The sequence below is a fragment of the Chelon labrosus genome (assembly GCF_963514085.1).
Source record: "Chelon labrosus genome assembly, chromosome: 7".
Lineage (NCBI taxonomy): Eukaryota > Metazoa > Chordata > Actinopteri > Mugiliformes > Mugilidae > Chelon > Chelon labrosus.
This window is the reverse complement of record NC_140343.1, coordinates 25,918,828-25,944,797: the sequence shown is the minus strand read 5'-3', so window position 1 is coordinate 25,944,797 and position 25,970 is coordinate 25,918,828. Positions and strand designations below refer to the sequence as shown.

General features: G+C 42.4%; 1 protein-coding gene across 3 annotated transcripts in view; it reads left to right on the top strand.

Annotated features, from left to right (window-relative positions):
• The window catches only part of ptprsa (protein tyrosine phosphatase receptor type Sa), a 162,845-nt gene that overhangs the window by 110,324 nt on the left and 26,551 nt on the right, over positions 1-25,970 (top strand). For 2 of the 3 annotated variants that reach the window (XM_084548606.1, XM_084548604.1), the window contains 11 exons: positions 2,187-2,380; positions 4,663-4,780; positions 10,628-11,221; positions 12,215-12,309; positions 12,535-12,785; positions 12,960-13,047; positions 13,852-14,064; positions 14,329-14,492; positions 16,338-16,453; positions 20,658-20,705; positions 24,629-24,726. In XM_084548606.1, the coding sequence (XP_084404732.1) occupies positions 2,187-2,380; positions 4,663-4,780; positions 10,628-11,221; positions 12,215-12,309; positions 12,535-12,785; positions 12,960-13,047; positions 13,852-14,064; positions 14,329-14,492; positions 16,338-16,453; positions 20,658-20,705; positions 24,629-24,726 (1,979 nt within the window). The remainder of the gene's footprint in view (positions 1-2,186; positions 2,381-4,662; positions 4,781-10,627; positions 11,222-12,214; positions 12,310-12,534; positions 12,786-12,959; positions 13,048-13,851; positions 14,065-14,328; positions 14,493-16,337; positions 16,454-20,657; positions 20,706-24,628; positions 24,727-25,970) is intronic. The other variant, XM_084548605.1, reaches the window with a different exon arrangement.

The following is a 25,970-nucleotide window of genomic DNA, read 5'->3' as shown; positions in this document are numbered from 1 at the left end:
AATGCTAACGTCCTGTTGCCAGACACCACAGGACACCCTCAGAAGGTCCATGTCCATTCTCTGATGAGTCACAATTGTTTCAAAGGCACAAGGGAGACCTACACAATATTAGGAAGGTGGTTTTAATGTCTCAGGGCTTTTAACATTATTCTATTGCTCATCTGTGAGCCATTAGCGCTTATGAGTGAAGTACCCTGTAAGGCTATGACTCTCTGAGCATTTATGGGGCTGACAGTTAGATGTTAAAGGCATGTGTACATCTAAGGTGGCAACAGAAATTCTCATGGAAATCTGGCTCATGAAACGGAATGAATAAAACTCTCCCTGCGCTTGGTAACCACTGTTGCAGTGCCCTTGAGCATTGCACTGGAGTCTTGACTCAAACAGTAAACCAAGCTGTTGTTAAACTGTTGAAAATATGCTCAATTGACCACCTCTGTTGAAAAGTGAAATGCTGAACGCATGAACAGATTTTTTATTCTATTCCCTTATGGTCATTTGATGGAAGAAGAAAAAAATAAAAAAAACATTCCGTACTAGATTTCCGCAGCAAATACAGTTCCTGTAAAAAAACGTGATGCTTGCAAAAACATCTCCACCTAGACAGAACAAAAAATAAATATGACACAGCTCGGAGTTGGATAGCAGAAGCTAAATGACAAAGGCGGAGAGAAGTAGAACAGTAAAATACATGTACTGAGAAGTGCAGATTTGAGCATGTCAGAGCACATCTGAATCATTGACGGATGGCAGACATTGGCTTCTATTCTCCACGATCCATTTCACATCCATTACCAAAGCATTTCAAGCATTTTTTTCTGACACTGATGTACAGCAGGCCCGACAGAACGGACGAGCTTAAAGCCTTGCCTGTTTTAAAAAGACACCGGTCAGAGATTGCAGAAGCGAAAGCCACAATTCTCTGACGATAGCTGCAACAAATTTTCTGGTGTCGTTACGATTATAATAATGTGTGACAGAGAAGTGCCAGGTAGAGAAATAAGAGCCAGGGCTAAAAGGTAGAAAAGATTCGGGTAATAAACAAGGCCGGTGCACGTTCCTGAAGAAGATGGGGCAAATGGGGGCTGTGATTTAGGGGGTGGAAGAAAGGGACCCAAAGTGTTTGTGTAGGAGCAAATGGAAGCTGTTTGAGGTGAAGAATTATATTAATGGCACATCCATCACGGCAAGGGACAGATCATGGCTCACGGTAAGGTCTGGACGCAAGGCTTGCCATAAAGGTTTTTCATTATGACTGAGAGACAAGGCTTCCTACAGGCAGGCACTTTCTGAAAGAGGTGGGAGGGACAGGAGAAAGTGGAAATGGTGTGTGTCTGTTTGATGGAAGATATGGTGTTGTTGGAAGTGTGTGTGTTGCTTTTTAATGTCTGTCTATCATTCTTGCCTGTTGTCGGTACATTACAAGGATATTGTGTGCATGTGTGTGTGCGTCATGGATTTATTAATGTCATGATGATATCAGTGTCACGTACATCTCTTGTCTTGTATTTCTCTTATAAATAGTGTGGAAATATGCACCAAACAGCCACAACATTAAAACCACTGTCAGGAGACGTAAATAACATCATCTTATGGCAATTCGGTCTTCTGCTGGGAAACTTTTGGACCTGGCATTCATGTGGATGTTACTTAGACATGTAGCACCCACCTAAACCAGACCAGGCACCCCCACCCCATAGCAATGACACTCCTTGATGGCAGCAGCCATCCCCAGCAGGATGCAGCCTGACACAGACACACACACAAAAACGATTTAGGAACAAATAAAAAAAAACAAAAAAACATGAAAAACGACACAAGTTTTTGACCTGGCCTCCAAATTCACTAGATCCCAAACTGGTCAAGTATGTGTGGGATGATCCACAGAGGCCCCTCTCCTCAACCCATAGGACCCAAAGGCCCCCACTAACAACTGTTAGGCCCAAGGCCCATGTCCATTCTCTGATGAGTCACAACTGTTTTGGAGGCACAAGGGAGACCTAGGGGAGACCTACACAATATTGGGAATGTGGTCATAATGTTGCCTTTTATTTTAATGTATATGAAGCCTTTTATTTTAATGTTTATTGCACTTACTGAATTAAGCACCAACATCTAAACATGGTTGATCAGAATCCTGATTCTTTAGGAATACACTCTGAGTTGACAATTTTTTTTCCTCATAGTTCCTGGGGCTCCTCCAAGGCGGGTGGAGGTGGAGGTCCTCAACTCCACCGCACTTAAGGTGATGTGGCGTTCCCTGATCCCGGGCAAGCAGAACGGTCAGATCCGTGGCTACCAGGTTCACTATGTGCGCGTGGAAAATGGCGAATCACGCGGGCAGCCCCTCATCAAAGATGTCATGCTGGCTGACGCCCAGGTATGACCATCTCTCAGCTTCCCTACGTAATCAGACAAATATAAATTCAGCCAGATAGACGTGCTTATACTACTGTGCATCAATACAGTCTTTGCAGTAAAATTGCAAATGTATGGACTTTTTCCTGATAGAAACTGTAAGTTGTGTGTTAAATCATGCTGTTGTGGCTGTGCAAATATTGCTGCAGAGTGAGGCGCTGTATGGGTGCTCTTCCTTCTTGGATTTCATTTCTTATTGCTGTAAAATTCTTTCCCCCTCAGCCCACAACAAGAAGTATAATCAAAGCTTCACTCATCTTGTCCTCCCTCTTCTGCCTCCATGGCTTATATTAGTAATGTCTGGACCCTTATTTATAGAAACATCCTCCATAAGAATATCTGACTTTGTGCTTGTATCAAAGGCAAAGACTCACCTAAAATGCTGATTACGGTATTTTGTGCCGGGTAGAGGGGTAGGGTTGAAATTGGCATGAAAACATTTGGACAAAAGTCGGCCTTGTTTGACAGAATAGTAGTGATCCCCCTCCCCCATTTTTTTTGTTTTTCTTTTTACAAAACTTCTGTCCAGACAATTCTTGGGAAATCCTTACAAAGTGAGCCTTTTCTGCACAGTAGCAATCATCCAAATGGAAATTATAGCCTTAAAAAAGGTAAACAACACAGGAAAAAATAGCTGAATGCCATGTTTGCAATGGTACGTAGTTTGAGGATGAATGAATCAAAAACTATTCATTGCACATAAATTAAGGGTCCACTCAGGCCAAATTCCACCAGCATCACTGTGTTTTTTTTGGCATTTAGTTCACTCTTGAATTCAAGAGTACAAATAATACAGTCCGAAGCAATGCATAGACTAAGCAGTCATTATTCAACCCCTGAAAGTAACATCTTAAAGTCATTATTGGCTGTAGTAAGCAATTCTTTTAACATTGAGGTAACGTAATAAAAGACCTTATTCCATTTGTCCCTTACAACATGTGCTTCAAACATCTTGTCTCTCTCCTGATCTCACAAAACTAGTGACCTGTTTCTGATACCCATCCTCTTCTCCCGACCCCCTAATGCCCCCGTCTCTCACAATCCTATTTCTCTTTTTCCCTTTCTTTAAAAAAAAAAAAAAAAATTGCTTTCTCTCTCTCCTGCACTCTCCTCTATGGCGGGGGGGTTAGTGGGAAACGGACGATACAGCCGAATATGTGAGTACGAAGTTTCGCCTGAGTGCTTTGTGTCTGTGACAGGTTATAAACAGTGGGTATTGCATCAACCTGGTCGGATTCACAGTTTACTTGAACCCCTCCAATTGAGTTTGGGGCTCTGAGGCTTCTCCGCACTTTTGTTATCTTAATTTGATGCGAAGAAAGAAAAAGAAGGGGCAAAGTTGTGTTTCCAGATAACCTGTACAAAATGACGGCAGATGCATTATCCACTGTCCTCTGTGCTTGGAATGCTAATGCTACTTCATTGTGAGTGCTGATGTAGTGTGTTTTGTCTTGTGCTCTGGTGGCGTGTGTGTTTTATTCTTTTTTCTGTGCGTGTGTTTGTGATTTTTAATCTAATTTTGTTTTTTAAACGTGTTGCATTGGAGTTATTGTCCTGCTTTAAGTTGAATTTATTGATATAGTAGTTTACAGAATGTCTCTGTGTCACCCTTGAAGCCAAATCAAAATCCTCATCAGCTCTTTTAAATTAAATTGTAGCCCTTGTTTTGAACCCAGATTTGAAACCCCAGTCCACCTGCGTTACACGATTACCATGTCAAGTGCAAGACAGTACTTATAGCTCATTTACCTTTATTGACTTCTCCCATCCCTCTGCCAAGCAGCCTGTTAAAAACCTCATTCTGCATTCGTTCAAACCTGCTCCCTTGAAAGATTCATTAGAATTGATCGGAAGCCTCTCTTTGAAGAGGAAACTTAATGGCTTAGGTAAAAACTGCTGGTGAATGGCTAGTATGTATTCAGCATGCATTTATCAAAGTTAGGTTGTTGATTGTGAGGTTGCTAAAGGAATCCATGGGGCTACTTTCCATTTACATACATATAATGTCCCTCCTCCACCTTGACAGCTCTTAGGATTTACGTAATGGAATAGCCTCATGTTAAACAGGTGGAGACGTTGCGCTAAATGCGTGCCCCGTGGAAATTAATAAAGAGGATCAGGACACTTGACTCAGATTAACATTCTGCGTAAGGCAGTTTGAGCTTCACAATGGGGTCAAATCATGAAATATTCAGAACGCATTTTGACATTTTCCCTTTCCCGTCTCTTCCATGTCTCCCGTAGGAAATGGTCATTGGAGGACTCAAGCCGGACACCACTTACTCCATCACGGTGGCAGCATACACCACCAAAGGGGACGGAGCTCGGAGTAAACCCAAACTGGTGGTGACCAAAGGGGCAGGTCAGTAGCAAGATAATCATTTATTCATTGGTTGGGTCATAGAACCTTTGTTGATTTAGCAACAAAGGTCGCATGTTCTTTCTTCTTAGTGAAGGGTACTTTGCTCAATGGTTCCTCATTATTTCCATGCAGGTTTCAATGCTGGGCACCCTCATTTAGAGAACTGAACTGAACTGATTTGAACTTAAAATAAGTAGAAGTAGAGTGTGTAAGGGGTCCTCGTGTTAGGACTTTTCCTTTTAAAATACATGACATTGAAATAAGAGTCTATTTAACGACCAAATTGTATTTGAGATACATCTCAGACTCAGACTAAGTTGGTCTTTACTTCTAGCAGTGGTGTACTTATCATTTGAGTCAGGTTCAGAAAACTATCTGTAGAATTTTTTGGGAGATCAAGGACATGGTTTAAGTCGCTGGGAGATTTTTCAGACGGATTAGGACAACATGAAACCCCCTGTTGCTCCTTTGGTTTCAGCTGCAAGGATAAAATATTGGATGCCAGTGCTTGCACTCTACAAAGCCTTGTCTTCCATTTTTTTCCCTCGTGAGAACACCCTTTTCCGGGAGCTAGGAGCTCAGGTACCATGAACATGATCTAAACCTGCAAGGCTGGTGCCTCGGAGTGTTAAAGCCATCCTTGAAAGAAAATAAAGCATCATACCAAGATAGGAGCGCCCCTTTTGTGTGAGAATCCGTGCCAGCTGGCTTTTAGAGGCTTCAGAGAGCCTATATGTACACAACTGCACACATGCCTGCGCTCCCACCTAGTGAATCATATCATATGCGAACCTATACTATGGTACATTCTCACAACCCAACACCCCGTACACACAAACATAGGCTAATTTCCCAGATTCTGGCAGGTGTATGTGTTACAGGTGTCAAGGAGCCCAAATGCTGCCAAATGGGTCCCAAGTGAGTGCTGTCACTCTCGATCCTTCTGTCAGGGCCGGCTGAGTGATATGCCGGTCTAAAGCATTCTGTTTGTCCCTCACAGGGAAAGCCCTTTCTTTATTGCTATTATTGAATTCTAAAGATGGTTTATGTCAGAGGCCGGGATAAATGGAACAGGTGGAAGAGGTGCAAGATGGAAGGGGGGTGGGGGGGGAGAAACTGATTTTCTTGAAGGTAAAGTAGCTGTCCTTTTTTTATAGGAAGGTTGGGATGACCTCATGAAATTTCTGAAACAACATGGAAGCTTCTTAGAGATCTGTATCACGCAGTAAACACAAGAGACTTCAAATGTTCTCTGGGGACTGAGTTTTTACCGAGTGATAAAAACAGGAGATCAAACGACATGAGCAACTGTGACAAAATCAAATTATACATCAGTTCCACAGTATCAATCCATTTAATTACAAAGGCCAGCTTCTTATTAGACACTAATCAACAAGCCCTTCTTCTTGCTTGCTCGTATTAATTCACTCTTAAGATCTGGTAGATGAATTCATAAAAAGAAAGTGTCAATTTGAAAGTATGTACAAAAATTTAAATCTGACACTGTATCTAATATAATAAAATTGGATCAACAAACGTAAAATCATAAACTGAGTTATCTATAATGGTCCACTATAATTATATCCACTATAATTATATCACTCTTTCAAGCAGTTCACCATCATGTATGCCCTTTTAAAACTTTTTTAAAAAATATTTTAGCAGACAAGCATGCACTCAAGGAGAACAATTGCCTTAGAAAGTCTCGACGTCATAGCCTTGGTCTTGAAAGGCCCGATAGACGACATCAATACATCACATCATGACAAAGAGAGTATGCTTTTGTGCCACTAAATAGTCGATTCACATCAATGGCCGAGCCTTTTCATCGTCCAGACATTCCATCAAGCGTTTCTGGTATTTTGGTATATAGGAAAGTATCCAAAAGAATATAAAAAATGTTTTTATTCTGTGGTTGGAACTGCCTTTGTTTGCTGCATGAAAGCCAGGTTTGAAACGTGGCTTTTTTTTAAAACATTGTGCTTGCCAAACTCTTCCTTTTAAGGAGTGAACTGAAACTGTGTTTTTTGCATGTTTGCGTCTAAAGGTGTTTTGCTAGAACCATTCGAGCACCAGATTTGGTTGAAAAGAGCAGGAACCATTGACCTCCCTTTTTTTTTTCTTGTTTAAATCTGACTGATATATAGTCTGTGCTCCTTTCAGAGTCAAGTCAAGTAAAAAAAAATCATCTGAGCCTGGAGAAAGAAATAATGAATGGATAAATGTAATTACTGAACAGTGTGTAATTATGCTTGGTGAGCTGCATTATTCAGATACTGCATTCCAAGGTAGAGTGATATTAGAAATAGATTCAACTGAATGCACTCACATTGTTAGACAGGTAGTGAAGACATTAGCTGGGTATTCTGCGCTAACACTTTGACTGGATACGCTCTCACGTGTAAACTCGTAGTACTTGCTGCGTCCTTCGATGCTTATGTGCAGGTTCAAAAGGTTACAAGTATTCCAGTGCTGATTGCAGACAACTGGCATGAAATATCATCCTGAGTCCATGAGTGCATAATTAGTAATTTCCTAATTGTTATTTTGGTCGGGTGAGGAAACATCATTGTTATGGCCCTCTTCCTTTCTCTCTTCCTGTCACTCTCTTTGTTCTTGCTTCTTGCTCTCCAAATGGGCCATGTGAATTGTATTGCAAATTTGTCTCCATGACATTTCCCCTTCCATACCAATTACTACCCTCTGTGAACCCCTGGCACACAGACACACATTTACTCCTACAGTAAGTAGACTACACAAACAGAAGTAAAGGAAAAATGAAGGTGTGAGAGACAGAAGGATTTGTCATGACCTTTGAGGTTACAAAAGACATCCCCCTACCCCCCCACCTATGCTCTTAGATATTAAAGTCAACATGCGGATGCTGTAATTACAACTTGATTAGTGGGAGATTTTATTCCATTTAAAAAAAAAAAAAAAAAGCAAAATAAAGCAGTGAACCTCGGTGACGGGCGTTTAAAAGTGCGTCTATGTGAATAGTGAGCAAGCACAGAGATGGTGTGTTGCTATGTATATGCTGATATGAGAGAGGGAGGAAATGAGAGGGAAACCTGATTGCCCCCTCCTCGGTCAGGCTGCGTGAGTGTCAACGGCCTGCTTTTAATACCGTGGCCTGATGGGAAACGTGCCGGGAGGCCCACGAGGGGGGATTGAACCCAGGTCGACCCTGAAATGGACGTATAGAAAGGAATGGGAGGATGCCAGGAAATGAAAAGTGAGAATTGGCCTCTGTGCAAGAGGAGAAGTGAAGAAATGAGGAAAGAATAAGGGAGGGGGGCACAGAAAAGAGGTGAAGAGGGACAATCACGGTGTCCAGAAACCCCAGAACCACTCATGTATACACACACACCCACACACACACACACCCACACACACAAACCTCTGAATCCTCATATCCCTGTTGGGCCCTCTTTGCTGCTGATTGCTCCTTGTCCCCAGTCACCTTCATCATCACTTATTCACTCATTTTTCACCCCCTTACCATGCCCTCATCCTCTTTATCATCACCCTGTAACACCACAGTCACACACCGTGAACAATCGCCCCGTGCACCCTCCTCTCCCAACACCAATCTGCTGGCCCAGTATCCGTGATCCCTTTCCCTAGTATGCAATCAGCCACAGTTTTAGATGTACAAATTACAAATCTTTTGGGGCCACAAAGGCTGTAACGGAAACATATGGCAACCTGTTGACTTTAGGAGTGAAGCACAGATATATAGAAAGAAAAGCAAAGACAGGGAGTCATCGCAGGATGATTATCTCCAATTCGGTGTCCTTGATTAGCAGTGGGCATGAGAGCATGAGTGCAGAGAGGGCTTTCAAATGACAGCAAGCTGAGCTATAGAATGTAGCCAAGGAGTATTAGGAGCATTCGTCTCACCTAACACCTCGCCCCCGCCTTTCCATTACCGGCAAAAGCTCAGCTGAGTAGCCACCATCTACCCACCATCCCCCACCTTCCTCTAGCAACAGTCTTCAAAATGACGACATTTGCAAAGAGAAATATAGGAATATGAGAAAAGGTATGTATAGAGTGGATTGCTGTGTGTTTTTTGTTTCACTAGATTCACATTAGGACTTACATCTTGGCACAAAATACTATATTGTAGACATATACACAGACACACTGGTACAATACTGGATACTATTCCACTGAGAGCGAGTACTGTTGCCTGTAGACGAATGTTCGCTTCTCCAAATTACTTTAAGTCCATACTGGGCGAAAAGCCAAATAGCTAGGTGTGCAGCTGGGATAGTGATATAGGAGATGAAGCTGACTGCAAACCAGGGCCTATATCTTGGCACATTCGTGAAGACGTACCCTGCATGTGCAAATGTAATTAAGATGCAAATTCAAAAAAAAAAAAAAAAAAGTTAAATGGACGCTAAAATTTCAATGTATAGATTGTAACTTTGTACTTACACTGATGAAGAAGTTAAATATTTCCATCATTGTGGCTGCTTAAGAAAACAATGAAATGCATGTTCCACATTCAACTAGAGTTCACAGTTTGTATTCAGCTTATTCAGCATTCATCATTTATGCTGAGATAGCTCTCACTGCTAAGTTTAACCAATTTGCTGTAGAGCCAGTTTGCAGACAAAGTTGGCAAGCTATTTGAACCACAAATACAGAGATTGTCAATATTCTCACCAGTCTCACGTAGATGCACTAAATTAAATTCATAGTTGTAAATGAACAACAGTGTGTTTCTTCAACTGCTTTCTTTTGTTGTATCGGCCTCTCATTATACAAAAATGACATGTTCGCTGGTGAGGACCTTTACCAACAATATGCATGTTTGCAATCGCAACTTCCCTAATATTTGTCGATTATTTGTCCCGGCACTACATTGCATTTTAAGAACACAGGGGCGTAGATGACTGAATCGAGAGAAATGTGGCTCAAGTACAGATCAGAGCCACACTCATCTCTCAGGAAGCTTTGACGGCAGCTAGAGAATAGAAGGCTTCCCATAACTACTGCTGCCTCAATCTTAGTGATGGGGCCTTTAAAAGGAGGGTTAAGATGAGACATGTGTCATCCATAAGAGCAGCAAAACTGGGCCGCTCTGAAGAATAGCGTCTAGACCCCAAGTGTAGATCATCCATTTTACAACAAGAGATGACTCCAGCTGAAAAAAGAGGCACTGTTCTTTGCTTAAAGTTTTAGTGATGCTTTGTGATACTGAAATGATTTTGGCTAGAGCCCTCGTGTGTCATGAAATGGTAATGGGTACAGCGATCACTCAAGAATTTGAAGGCTCTGAGGATCTTCCACATCGCCATTTAACACAACCTGACTATGTTTTATGGAGTAGTTTTCTGAGGGTAGTTTTGTTATCGCAACAGAGAATTCTTGAACTAAATTCCACTCTTTTATTGTACCATACAACATTATCTTGTAGTATAATCTGAAATATCTGCTGCAGGTATTTGTTTGACTGGCCAATTAACTATACTACATCTTCTGTAATATTGATGCCATTTACAGCAGCGATGGGGTTAAGGTGCTCAATAGCTCAACTAATGATCACTGACATGTGCATCACCTTAATTGTGATGCAAACTTTGTTTCCCAGTAACACATGGATGAAAATGGATGAGAATTCATGACAACCTAGCCTTTCGATGGATATAAATCATGAATGACTTTGGTGACATTGCAAATTGTTAGCAAGAAACCCTGAAATGTATAACTTTATCTGTATGTTTCTTCGGTTTGTGCAGAAGTTGTGTGTGATATTAAAGCTTATCACATTCAAGTGTAATTGAAAAAGCACAGAAACTAATGTGTTTTTTTTCTTCTTCTTCATCTGCACAGTGCCTGGTCAGCCCTATCTGTCAGTGGCTCAGGACTCAGAGACATCAGCTATGGCTCAGTGGGATCCTCCAGACCTGACCAAAGGCATGGACTTGCAGGGTTACAGGCTCCAGTTTGGCCGAAAAGATGTCTTACCTTTGGCCACACTGGAATTTGCTCCCCAAGAACGGCAGTACTCTGTGGGGAACATTCACCGGGGAGCCACTTATCTCTTTAAAATCTCAGCCAAGAGCAGGGGGGGCTTTGGGGAAGAGGCTGTGGTGGAACTCAATGTGCCTGAGAATACGCCAGGGGGATACCCTCAAATTAACGAGGGCTCCAATGTGACATGTTGCTCAGTGCAGCTGTCCTGGTCCCCACCAGTGCTGGCAGAGAGGAATGGGGTAATAACAGAGTACACATTGGCCTATAAAGAAGCCGGCACCGGAGAAGCACCACAGGAACTCCACTTGCCCCCCAGCCAGTCCAGCTATGTGCTCAACAGCCTCAAACCAAACTCGGCATATGATGTGAAAATACGTGCACACACCAGTGTAGGTCCAGGGCCCTACAGCCCGCCTATCCAGTATCGGACGGTGGCCTTTGATGCAGCAGGTAGGGCTTCTCTGTTTCTTCTCCAACCCACTTGGCAGGGGGTTGGAAATTGACTATTAACACTCAAAAATGAAAACTGCCCACCCTCTCCTTCAACCACTTCTACCTCTCCTCAAGAAAGAGGAAAGGTTGATATTTAAATTGCTTGCCATGGGATACTCACTTCACTAACCCAAACCAGGTAAAAGCCAAGTCAGTAAGTTATAGTCAGTCATTATGAAAAAGAGGAGAGCAGCCTAGAATTTCAAGGTAAGTGCTGTTTGGTCAGACACTGCTGTCAGTCATCGTTGCAGCCCTTTGCCAAGCACATTCACGCAGCTAATGCCATCTCACATTCCCAGTTTTCAAACAAGGTAGGACCTCAGTCACTCAGAACTCAGATTATTATGAGATTACAGAAATCCGATTTTGGTTCTTTATTTTAGTTTTGGGATTTGTTTTGAGAGATTCCCCCTCCCGCTAACTCCCTTCCTTTCCTAAAGCCTCCTTCCCCCCTTCCCCTGTCCCTTAACAGGACAGCTTGTGGCATGGCATCCCACAGATGCACTGCTGAAGACTGTTGGCATGCTGTGTTTTGGGTCTGTCTCTATGCCCTCATGGCAGCACGTAGGCAGTGCCAACCCAGACTCTGTAGACGTATAGGAACACTTGGCATTGGGACTACGTGGGTCAGTAGTTAATCATCAAGTAGTCATGGTTCAAAGACAGTGGTGAGATGGGTTGGCACTATCCACGATAGCTGGCCAGTGGGCACACCCTTGTTCTTCATGGGTTTGTCATCCATGAGTCTTATGTGCTGTATGTCTTAACCAATAGCGTTGCCCTTCTCACAGCCAATCACAGTTCACAGTTACACTCACTTTCCAACCCAGAGGAACGTTGCAGGGGAAGAACAGCTTTTTTTCTTAAACCAAACCAAAGGTTCTTCATTATTTTCTCTGTCGTTTACTGACAGTGCCCTTTTTCCTTTTCTTGAATTTGTCCACTCCACAGATGTTCCAAAGAATTTTACTGTCAAGTGGGCCACCAAGACCACAGTGGTCATTGCATGGAAGTTTTCTGAAAGCAGGTCTCCGTACAAATGCACGGTGAGTTCAGTATTGAAAAAAAAAATAGTTCTGTTTATTTTGAAATAGAAAATGGCTTGATCCTACGCTAGTGCCTTTTCTAACGTAATTGACATTTTCGGACATTGAATTAATTCGCATCCCAATCATCCACAGAATACAAAATCATTCTTGCCTGCCCCGTCTATTTAATCACTAGACTCCTGATTAACTACCAATTTCTAAACTTTTTATTCACAACTCTAGATTGAGTATAACCGTCAGAGGCTGGACGTGGATGCCAGGCAGCTAAGGGTACTTGTCACTGGGCTGAGGCACAACACCACCTATGAGTTCAGGGTTGCTTGCCAAGAAAGCATGGACGGTGGGCAACGACACCACGTGGTGGCCAGGACTGCACCACTCATCCTGGTCAAGAAACCCAAGTTGGACATTTACTCTGAGCCGGACAACATGCTCACCATGTCCTTCCCACCAGTCGATGGCAAGGATATCAAGTGAGTACAAATAGAAGGGTTGAGAAGTTTGAGATGATACATGGGTTTTTATCTATGTGCCATTGAGACATTCTGATTAATACTAGACCATTTGCACATGCTGAATTACTTAACTGTCAGCCGTTTTCACTTTTTTGGGGTGGGTTTATAATAACGATGCTGCTGTGTTTCCAGGAACTTCTATGTAGTAGTGGTGCCACTTAAGAGGACCTCAGGAACGGTTAAAAATCTGAAAAATCCTGATGAGATGGACATGGAAGAGGTAAGATCTTTGAAAGCAAGGTGATGAGGTTTATCCAGAGAACGGGATCAAACAGAATGAAGCAAATGGAGCGAATGTAGTAACAATAAAGCAATTCAAAGCTCTTCTTTGTAGTAAAACAGGGAGGAATTGCACAAACAAACATTCTTGTGGTTACATGTGGTAGCAGTATTGCACGCACCACGTACTAGAAATGATTACACACATAAGTACGTCTCAGTTATGCTAATTTGCCCCCCACCCCCCACAAGCATGCAGACGAGAGAACTGCACAGCTTTCTCCCACTCTTCCCATAGCTCGGGGTCACCTTGTATGCCAGATCAACAGCAGCCATCCCTATTGGATTTGGGATTACACACATTTCCTGTGCTTAGTGCCCGCCTCTGTCTGCAGTTTGAACTCAGTGCATTTCGAGCCTGGTTACATTTAGAATCGAAGTCTCATGCAGTTCACTAAAAGAGTACAAGTCCTTGTACTTACTGCATTTACTGTAGACCCCAAAACATTACACATTGGAAAATCTAAACACTTAGAATTGACAATTTCTATCAATCCACTCATTTTATTGACCACACCATATTCTTATACTGAAAACTGGAGAGTTACTTTGCTTTCATCTCATTTAATAATTATGTTGTGCATCTGCCCCATTTAATTTTTTATTCTAGAGTTGTAACAAAACATCAGTCAGTTTATTTGAGAACGATGTCCTTGAAATTGCTAAAAACCCAACATGGATGCAAAAATGAACACATAAAAAACCTAATACCCAATAAATGAATACCCTTTTTTCCATCAATCAGCTTCTGCGGGAGGTGATCCCAAAGCGCCGTTCGCGCCGTCAGCTAGCTCAGCTGGACCAGAGAAAGCCCTACATCACAGCCTGCTTCAGACAGCTGCCCTCCAGCTTCACGGTGGGATCTGATCACCGCCAGAGCAGCTGCGAGAACAAGCCTCTTGAACCAGGCCAGGAGTATGTCTTCTTCCTGCTGGCTGAACTCAATGCCACTGCCGGAGTGAGTAACTTGTTCAGCTCCGTTTAGCACAGTTCGGCTGACTTGGATTCATTACTTGTTAAAAATGTGGTTCCCTTTTACTAAATCTAATGCGGTCCACTTTATTTTAATGAGATCCAGTAAGAATGTACATTTGTGTCCAGTGTTGCTGGTTAGTTTAGATTGTTCATCTGTATCTAAACCCAGTTCACTGAACCATATTCGCCTCTTGCTATAATTCGGACTGTGTCTCAGTCTCAACTTGTTGCTGATTTCTCGGTTCAGAAAATGTTTGCAACCAGCCCCTACACCGACACAGTGATGACTCCCGAGCTGGTGATGGACCCTTTGCCAGTAGAGACTGGCGATGGACTCATATGGGTGGTGGGCCCGGTCCTCGCTGTGGTCTTCATCATCTGCATCGTCATCGCCATTCTCCTGTACAAAAAGTGAGTTGGCTTGGAAATTGCTGTTTTTGTGGCGAATGATTTTAAACTGTAAAAGGAACAAAGTTCAACCTCAAGTGATAGAAAAATAGTTTGAACCAGTAGATATTTTACAGCACTGATATTTTCTATAATTGGCCAGTGTGAAAAGCTTTATTCTCCAAAGATATATTGCAACAGCAGATATTTTACCAATACCTTATTAGGATAAAAAGAGAATTAAACTCATATTTTTGCATGTGTTTTATGAGTTAGGGTAAATGTGCTGTAAAACAATTTTTTTCTGATGTAAGCAACACACAGTGGTGATTGTCTAGTCATTTGATGTTGAACCAGTTGTTTGTAGGGTAAATGGGGAAATGGGCTATTGGGAAATAATTGCGTGTTAGGAAGCATGTTGGGGGGGGTTGTGTTCATAGCAGCACAATACAACAACATTGTTGCATGTGAATATAAAATAGGCTTTCTTGTGCGTGGAAAAAAGATGGTTGTGGGAAGTGAATTGGTCTGAGAAAGAAGAGAGAGGAGGAGATTCTTCGAGATGGCGCTCCGTAACTGGACTAGTGGTACAATCTGCCCAATTAAGACACAACAGAGGTTGAAATAAGACGGAAATCAATTAAAGATATTATTTTGATATTGTCCAAGTGAATTGCTAATCACTTTTATCATTACTAGTTTGATCACTTTGCAGTAGTGGGTAAACCTATTCGATAGTAGTGGACATCAAGCATGTCTGTCTCGTGAGCAGGTCTTTCTGTCACAAGTCTGAATTTATTTATTATGGAACATACTGTATGTGCAGATACGCTCAATACAGTCAAAGTTCATCCTTACAGTCAGGTGTAGCCTTGGTTACTGCAAGTCGAAGTGGAACACTGGTGTCAGAGGTCACCCTACATCCCAGAAAAGATCCCTGAACAAAAGGAACCAGGGCTGTTGTGTACAGCTTGCTATTGTCAGGCGATCCCTGACTGTCTGACCTTGCCCTACCTCCATCTTGGTGGTTTGGGAGAGTAACATCTCTCCTTGGATCTCTTTCTTTTTTCTCTCTTCTCTTCCTCTCCACCTCACTCTCCTGTCTCTCCCTGGTGAATAGTGTTTCCCGGGTCTGCCCTTGGCCCTGACGTTCCCCTTTCCCATCTGTACCTGCACCCTTGTGCACACACACAAGCACACGCACATGCACACACACACACACACACACACACACACACACACACACACACACACACACACACATAGACACGCAGATACAGAGTAAGAAATGCATGCACTTACTTTCACATTTCATTGCATACGCGGTCATACTCACCCATGCACACATGTACACACCTCCTTCAAATGCTGATGAGCTTTATCTCGCTTTTTGCGAGCCCAGCAGCGACCCCTGTGAATTTTAAACTGCTCTCTATTGATTTATCTCTCTTCTCGCCTCCCCCTCTCCCTTTCTCCTTGTGTGTTGTGTTTTTGCCATCTTTATATATTTATTTGACTCCCATTGCTTTCTTGGAAACAGCAAACCCGACAGGTAAGGCTTAGTCTTACTTAGATCGACTATTTCAAGACGACAAAATTGCCTGCTTCAGCAAAAATAAAAAAATAAAAAAAGGCTTTAATTATTGAAGGGTGGAGGGGAATATTTTATACTTGGTACATGTTCTCGGCTTCACGGTTCTGGCTTTGGATTCGCTTTTAACTGTTTAACTGTTTTGGCCCGCTGAGCTGCAAGTTGTTTGGAGTTGTAGAGTTATTATTTGGTTGGATCAAGTGCTCACTAAAAGTTATTCTGTCATCTTTGTTGCATGTCTTCCCCTCTTTCTACTCTCTGTTTGTCTCGCTCTCCAGCCGCAAAAGAAAAGAGTCAGAGCCACGCACGAAATGCCTGCTGAACAACGCAGACATCACACCTCACCACCCCACAGACCCTGTGGAGATGAGACGCATCAACTTCCAAACTCCAGGTAAAGAAGCGATGCCTACTTTATATACGCTTGCAAATGTTTTATTGGGAAAGAGAAAAAAGTTGTGGAAGAAAGTATTTTAAAAAGTTATATTATTATTATAATGAAGGTTGCTGTTTCAGTGTTTTGTAGACTATATGATATTTCAAAAGCTTTTGCAGGAGCTTCAAAATCTTTTTGATTTTTGGAAGCTACTGGACTGAAGAGCAAATTCCACTCAGAAAAGTGGCAAAAAAATGTAAATTTAACATTAACATTAATGTGACTTATTGGCTACACACACTAACGTAAGACCTCCCTTCTTGACACCAAATCAAAACTTTACAGATTAAAACCTTTCAGTTCTGTAAGAAAGAACATGTATTTTCATGTAATTTGTATGTGTAATTCATACAATGCCACACAAATGCACACAGCTACAGAGATGAACTTTAGTGCAGCAGCACATGTGATGTTCATGAAGTTCCCCCATATCATTTTGTTTGACATTATGCGCCTTCATAACTTCCTGCAGGCCATATTTATGTGTTTACCATGTCCCCATGTAACAATTAACCATTGACGAATAACAAATAGTTAGAAACAGCATCTGTTGTTGGACTTTTTTTTGTTTTCTTGGGTTTCTTTCCACTTCTTTCTTATTTTTTTCTTCTGATATTTGTCTGAGCTAGAGTCTGGCGGTAGCAGCAGAGCGCATCTGATCCTACACTCATTCTCTAAGACCTCTGGGTAAAGTTTGTTTGACATCTTCCTCCGGCCTCCCTTCCAGACCGATTTCCTATCGGCCTGTCTTTCTGTTCTCAAACGTCCTGCGATTTGGCTGCGATGGCATCTACAGTTTGTTGTCTTTGTTCTGAGCCACAGTGGAATCCATTTTGCCTTTTTGGGTTTCTCGTACAGCCCTCGGTTCAGCTAAGTGTGCACTGCCCAGTTACAAGCCATGGTGTGTAAACACATATTTGCAAGTGGCGTGTCATTTGGTCAGCTTTTGGAAACTTGTAATCCTGATCTGATCTATTGGCAGCCTCTGTGGTTACCTCTAGCTTCATGTCATGAATATATTGTATACTATCTGGTGTAGCATTCAACTAAAAACATCCCTATAAATCATATGAGGAACCTTACAGTTTTCCTGTAGGCGGTTCATTGTAGAGATTGTATTCTCTCTCTTGCAGCAGCTCATTTGACACAGGACACAGACCTGTATTCTGAAGTACTTGTGCTCTAGTTCAAATGCCATTGTTCTTCCCTGCCCAAGCAAACTGCAGAAATTGAGGAAATTCTCCAGAGGTGGAATAAACACACCCAGCCACGTCTTTGTTCTTTTCTTTTGCTATCTTTTCGCCTCCCGCCTTTCTGTCTCCGAGCCGAGTTGTCTTTCAGTCATCCATCTGTCATCCACGGCCAGGCTCTCCTCCATCAAAAGGCTCGGATTTCAAAATAGAGCATTTCTCTTCAGCTTCTTCGGGAGCCCAGGCATGCTGCCTTGAGTTTCGTGAAAAAGACAGACTTTTTTTTTTTTTACATCAAAGAAGAGACACTGGAAGGAAAGAAGATGCTCACAACCCACTTCTGCGCAGATATGTGGAAGTTCTCATCTTTATCCTGCATGGTATTCAGAGCCCCATCAGTGATTCTATAATGACAATGTTCTAATGGTCATTCTACGGTTTGTCTCTCTTACTTCCAGTGCTTTCCACCATGCCCTCGGTTGTCCTTCTCCCTTTCTTAAATAATAGAAACTCTTGTTGCAATATCTCCCTCTTTTTTTTTTCACCAATACATGCTGAGACATCTCTTTATATATGACAAGCATTCTCATTCCTTGTTCCAGAGAATGGGGTGCTGTCGTTATCGCCGCGCCCGGGGAAATTTAATTTGAATAGACATTTTAGCCCAATTAAGTGGGCCGGTGAGCATTTGTGAACATCCCCATCAGCTAATAGAGACCATTGTTCAAATGAGCATACTCCCTGCGCAGTTATCCGAGGCCTCCCCAATCCAACGGAGCATATGCAGCATCGGCAATGCGTGCTCAGTGACCCCTAGTGCTGAGAAACGTAAAATATGTTTTTCTAATAATCAGCGTGTTTCTGAGAGAGTGTGTGTACATCATGTGCGTTTGTGCTTTACAGCCTCTAGGTGACAGTCTCACAATGACATCCCATAACTCCTTGGGGCTCGGAGAGCTTTGTTTTGTCCGGGGTTTAATTGGCAAATGGGGCCAAAGTAATGAGGCAGCACAACTTCACGGCTATCTACTGTCTATCCCCAATCAAGCCCTTTATCATTGCTTATTAGTAGTTTGTTTTCCTCTGTCATTTAATTTTATCTTAATTTTTTTATATGCATTATATATAATCTATCTAACAGTAGGATGGAATCCATCCAGCAATAAATAATTATAAATGTCCGGTTTGATATTCCCTATTGTAGTATGAATGCCTATAATCACTTTTCAACACAAAATAGTGTTTAGTCTATCTCCATCTAAGTTTATCTTCGCCCACCGACATATAGCACTTCGCTTCCCCGCATTTCTGTCATAAGAAGTGCTTCCACATCTCAGCATGTACAAATCAAACATATTCCTACAGAAAAGCATCGCGCACTTACAAATCCCACGGACATCTGCCGGTCGCTCTCATGTATCAGCAACCTACTGGTTTCTCCGGATCACAGCGACGACTGTAACAACCGTGCCCCCCTCCTCCTCCTCCTCCTTACCGTTCTGTCGAAACACGCGCACACACACCAGCGTCACCAGCTTACACATAAACATAATCAGACATGCCTGCACCTCCTTCCTGCTGTGATGAATGACGTTTGGAGACAGTGGATCAGAGCACCACCCGCTAGGTTTAATTAGTCATTGTCACAAATCAATTAGAGAAAAGGGGGGGCTGGGGTGGGGGGGTTTAATGTCTTTATGTCTCTGCGCTCATCTGGCGCCGCCGGGGTGACGTGCTCTCGCTAAAAACGTCGGTGAAAGGTATACCCACCAAAAATTAATTTCAGCAACTTCTGCAGAATTGCTCTGAGCACTGTTTTCATGCTGTTTTAAATAAAAAGAACAGTTTATATCTGACTGTGGGTAATGACCGATCAGTTGTTCAAGTTTATCACAAAGATGGAACCGGATGTTTGGAGATGGCATTTTGCTCTCAAATGATTTTTCCATTCCGCCTTTTTATTCCTCTCACTTTTTTACACATTGACTGGAACAAATTATCTGATTTCAGTGGTTCAGACTCGCCATCTTCGGATAACGCAATCGTTTCTTATCGCCAAGCAACCCCGTTGATCTAATTTCAGCTTTTACCATTTTGCAAAATCTATTTGCCTCCACTTGATGGGCAGGTTGGCCACATCTCATCAGGCCGCATCTCTATGCCACATGTCCAGTTAATGTTGTCGCAGATGGCTGCTTTCTGCTTGAGCAGTTGGGGAGACCTGATTCTACCCGGACATAACATCGGCTGGCTGTGGCCTCAGAGGGCTTCTCTTCCGGAGCAGATAAGATTTTGAGCCATCATCACACTCCTCGGCGCTCTGGCTCCCATCAGCTCCGGCTCCACAGCTGTCAGCCAAGAATGCGGACACTTTTCCACACCTTTCGCTCCCAGTGCCTCAGGATCAAACTACAGACAAAGGGACCTTTCAGAGTTACTTTTCACCAGTAAACCTAAGCTGATTTTTCCCTTCTCTGTCATTTTTCTCAGTCCTCTCAGCGGACCCTTCTAGCTGATGTTTATGAAAGCCTAGAGATAGCAAATCAGTTTCCCATCCCCGAACTCTACAGATGTTGAAAAGGGGCTTTGGTGGAAGGTGTTTCTCAGCAGGGGCAGCAGAGGACTGTGGCACCCATGGCCAACAGCCAGTCTGTTGCTGAGGAGGACTGTGGCATTGATTTGGTATTTGGTGGTGGAAGGGAAGGTCTGGTCAGATCTGAAAATGCTTTTTCCATGTCTGTGTGGCAGTCAGGCCTGAAAGCCAACTTCATTCAGGCCAACCTGAGGAAGACCTGAGTTTACTGAGGGTAAACTGTTGGTAAAAACAAAAAAAAATAGTGATAATGCCTTTATGTTTCACGTGGCCTTTTATCTTTTTTGCACATTTTTCTGTTTTCTGTTTTACATTGCCTTTTCTGTTGCATTGCAGCCTTTTTGAAACCATTTCCCTTATTGTCTACTGTTCTTTACAGATTCTGGTCTAAGCAGTCCTCAGAGTGACGCAGATTTTGACTATGAAAGTTAGTCTCTATGCTTTTAGAATTTGCGTACCAAGCTTTCTTTTATTTATTTATATATATTTTTTTTTTGTCTTGTTTTTTTTAGCACTGCTTGCCTCAATTTACAACACATAATTTGCATTTGGTTTTTTGACATGATGCAGCAAAATCTAAGCACTAATTAATTTTCTGTTTGTTTCTATTGGTACACTGGGCTATTTTTTATTTATTTTATTTTTTTTCTTTAATTGGATGTCAGTCGTGATATTCACTTGGGCTGTTGGCTGTGCATTAATCCACCATGCATAAATAACCTGTGCGATCACTTCTGCTGATGTATAGATGGTTGAGAGTTTTTCTTATTGTTTTTCTTATTATTATTATTTTTTAGGAACAGTCTTGTGTTATTCCTCTTTCTCTCTGTCCCTTTATTCACCTCCTCCCTGTTGTTGTTCTTCCCATCTCCTACCTCCTCTTCCTTCACCACCACCACTGCTCCATATCCATTCCGAACCAACAGGGTCTTTTCTGTGCTCGGAGATAACGAGCAGAATTAATTAAAGCAGTGGCAAACAATGGCTCGACATTTTGATCACCCCCCCACCCCTCCCCGCGCACTGCAAAAGAATCATCCGAGAGAAAAGCAGAGGTTCAGGCTTTCCTCTTTCCCCCGTTTCCCCCTTTTTTTTCTTCCCACAGACAGAGATCTTCCCTTTTATATGGAAATATGCAACATCACAAATAAGCTTTTGGAAAGCGCCTGGTTTGACTTATCAAAAAGTATCATTACATTTCTTGGGTGCATTGGATGCGGATTGGGAGATTGGAAATGTGTAATTAGATGCTATTTTTCTAGGGGGGTTTCTTGTGTTCACTGATCAAGCTCACGATTGCGGTGAAGAAAAAGAAATGTTTTAGTCTGTGCATGGATAGCAAAAAGCTGTAGGCGAGGGGGTTGCGTTGAAGAGAGTTAGGGTAGGGAATAACAACGATGTGTCCTTGGTTGACTTTGCTCGGCTACGGGTCACAGCGAATCTAGTTTAGAAACTAAATCTTGCATAAACACTGCAATGTGCCTTCAGAGTATAAACGAGAAAATGAATAATAGAACAAATCAGGTGCCGGCCGACTCGTTTGTCTTGAGAACAAAACAAATGAGTGATTTCAGAAAAGTACACTGAGAGAGAAATAGATTTAGCTGTGTGTAAACATGACAATTTATAGTCATATCATTTTATTGTAAATGAACAAATAGGCTAAGGGAAAAATAATAGCTTTTTCGTATTAGTTTCCAAAAGCATTCTTCCAAAGTTTAAGGGAATAAACAAACAGCAGAACCTATAACAGGCAGTGCATCATGGTTGATTTGAATATGTAAACACTTGGCCTGATGTATCTCTCCAACCACGGCAGGCTCTTATACATGCAGACAGTAACGTGGGCAGCAAACACAAACCCGAAAGAAACGGATGGAGTTTGAGTATGTCTGCAGCTCACACGCACCCGCTCAGAGTAAACTGCACGACCGCACGCGCACAAACTCAACACAAACATTCTTTGATCTCGCCTCAAACCACCCGCGCTTGTTCTCTCAAGGAGAAGTGAGGGGCCCCTCATTTGCATTTACTTATTTCACTCATAGCGCCTGATACCTTTTCCCTTTGAATTCTGGGCTAGTAAATTAAATTTGAAATGTTTCCTCTTTTTTTTTTTTTTTTTTCTTCATGATGCCCATCATAACGAATTCCGACACCAGAAGTGATTAATAACTCATTCCCAAGTAGTTCCGCCATGATCTGCATGCTTTGCTAGCTCACTGAGAAAAAAAAACACACACACACACTTTTGTCTGAAGAAGTTAATGTAAATTAAAATCTTAAATAACCCTCCAAGGAGTTTGTATTAAGGTATCTAACTGAAACAGATAATCCGCATGGGCATTCATCGTTTTGATGATCCGTGAAGGAAGGCATGGGTGTTTGTTGTCAAGCAGCCTGTTAATGCAGTATGTCCATTCATGTCCAGAGGACGTCATCCAGTGTCATCTCCATTTGTCTCATATATGCTCTGTAATCTTCATGTAATTAAGCCTGCCGCTTTGTTCCCTCTGTGTAAAATAAATTACCATTACTAATGAAGACTGTCAGCACAGAGAGCTGGGCCGCCCTCTCTTAAGCGCAACAAAAGCAGCCGAAACATGGGTGACCCCCGTGACACTGGGGGGATATTAAGCGTTGTCAGAAAGGAAACATTAAGGGTGCTTAATGTGATTACGCTGATTAGCATGCCCAATTAAGTCCGGGTAACTTTTATTTATATGTGAAGAGATGTCAGCGAGAGACACTGTGACGACTTTTGACTTCCAAACTCGACAGGAAATGAAGGGTCTTACTAAAAAAAAAAAAATATGAAAGCGTTTTACAAGGCCGCATGTAGGGACAGAGCCACAATCTATGGCTGCTCCATATTCCATTACATGGCCTCAGCATTATGCGCCTAAATGGATTAGCGACTGGAGTGCACAGCAGTGCTGATAATATTATAGCAGCCGCAACACAATATTCAGTGGATATTGAAGCGAGCCAAAAAAAAAAAAAAAAAGAACCCTAGCATTTCCCAACCCTAGTGAAAAGCTCATTCTTTCAGTGAAAACCTCGGGATAAATGGCAGAAGGATTTGGGAGGAGTGTGTATGGGACATGCAGCAGAGAATTCCTATGTGTGATATTGAAAAGGTAAAGGGTGTTTATCTTTTAGCTGGTGCTCACTGGGTTGAGGGAACCAGCAGATGATGGAAATGGTATCTTGCTTGCTTTGCACCAGCTGGCTGGAATGGAGCAGCTCACCGTGTCACTCAGCATCACTCACCCTCCCTAAACCTCCTTATCCCTCCCCCACCACCACCCACCCACTCACCTACCCACTCACCTCCCTTCCCATAAGCCCCCAGGTCAGGGCTCGATTCTGGAATAAGCTGCTTTTTATGGAGGCAACGTTACAAACTGGTCACCATGCTAAAAACGCCTCACGTCGAGAGCATTACAGATTAAGGATTCGGTAGAGGCGAGCGAGCCTGTGGCATTTAATCACAATCAGGATGCTGTTTCTTCACTTCTATAAAGCAAAAATAATACCACTGTGCTGTTTGTAGTAGTATTTATGTATAGATAAAGATACATCAGCTTGAATTTGTAAGCTCTTCTTTAAGTAAAAACGATCCAAGACTTATTTCTATCATTAAATTGTTTTTACTCCCAGCTACTGACCCAGTATTGAATTCCCCTTGCTTTTTTGTTTTGATAGCAGTCATTCTGAAAGCAAATGTTACTTTTGATTATCTTCAAAGAGGAGTACAGGGGATTTTTGTCAGCACGAGCATTCCAATTGATTGTGCGGGTCTGTGGTGGTTCTCTCCTTTGATTTCGCCATCAAAACCCTATAGTTTTCATCTTGTGGCATTATAAACTAATTTCCCAAGCTGTTCAAATTATTGATGCCTCTGAAAGTTTGAGCCGTAATTGGCTGCACTCAGCAACTTTCGCTTCTGTTGTCGTATCTATCCATCGGCATCAGGATCATAGTGGGAATTCGTACAATTTGGTCTCTCCGGCGTGCGTGATGCTGGCTCCTTTCACGAGTCATCAATCAGCCCCGCTCTACAAACGTGGCTGTTTCTGAGCTCTGGCCTGGTCAAATCAAGAGTCAATAACGTCACCAGTCGTTACTTTTTCGCTGTGTGTGATATTCACCGTGTCCCGCTCAAGCTTCCTCATCACTAAACCCCAACTTCCATTGTTTTGTAAGCAAGAAATCCTCACCCATAAATGGTGTGTTGTGTGATGTTCATGTTTTGAACCCGTAGCCCGTCTACTGCACTAATGAGCTTCCTTCTCCTTCTCTCCCATGTGGAATTTTGCTTCTCTCTCTGTGTTTTTTGGCGAGCAGGTATGATGAATCATCCTCCCATTCCCATCTCGGAGCTGGCTGAACACACAGAACTTCTCAAGGCCAATGACAACCTGAAACTCTCCCAGGAATATGAGGTGAGTGGGCCAGAGGTTCAAAGGTCAAAGTTACTTCAGAGTATTGATTTCTGTCAGCTTGTGTTTTCACCGGAAAATGACAAGGGAGTCCCTTCTGCGGTGTTGTAGCGCTCTGTTTCTTCTTTTACTTCTGCCTGTTGTCGGTGCTGCATCTGGTGGACGTATCAGTAGCTCTCAGCTGCACATTTCCTTACATATATTTGTAGCCTCAGCATGGCTAAACAAGAATTGTCATTTTCCCATTGGTGGGTTGTTGTAACTCCTCAACTCCCAAATGCAATTTCCTTGCGTTCTTTGCTAAATAAATAAAGGAATCACTCTGCCGTAAAACATCTTGTGAGATGTTGAATAATTCTTCTCAGAGAAGAAATATGTCCTTCTAGGATATGAAAAATGTTTCTCTTACCTCCAAATTTGCGTAACAGCATTCACCTGAGGAAAATAGAAATACTCTTGAAGCAGATATGGGATTGAAGACGGTTTTCTACCTTATTTTTCTTAAACATCTACTTAAGAAAATTTAATAAATAGCTCAATAAATACGTGAACTTATATGAAAGCGTTTCCTTCGTTTGCAATATAGATGCAGAACTCCACTAATGTGCTTTCAGGCGAAAGCACGCTGGCAGCCAGGCTTTTACATAGAACGTGTAGGGGTGTGTGAGTGTGTGTGTGTGTGTGTGTAAAGGGGGTAACTGAGCTGTCTGAGCTCTGAGGCCGCGGCGGTTATAAATGACACCAGAGTTGATTAGAAATCAGGAGCGCTGAATCAGCTCTCGTTTGCATACAAGCAATATCCCCTTCTCGCCATCCCTAAATCACCGCGCCTGTCGCCTCGCTGCACGGCACGCTAAGGTAGGAAGCGGGTACACCAGCATAGATTGCCGTCATCATGCCTGCTGGGGGATGTTGCTGGATAATGACTTCTCATAGCAATCCAGTATTTCTTGGGTATCTATTATTCATAAATCCACATCCGGGCTGTATACCAAATGGACAAGCTTGTTCCGTTCGTTGGGGAAGAGAGACGAGAGGCCAAAGTTGATGCTTTGCTACAACTACAACTTCTAATTACTTGGCTTTGAGACAGCCTTAAACCATCAGCTCTTCTCTGTCTCTTTTTTTTTTTTTTTATTCTACTCTTTCTCTCGCTGTCCGCCCGCCCCTTCACACAACCACCCTCTAGGAAAAATGAATGACCAAATTAAATAGAGAAGTGTAATTTTAATTTTGTTATTTTCTTG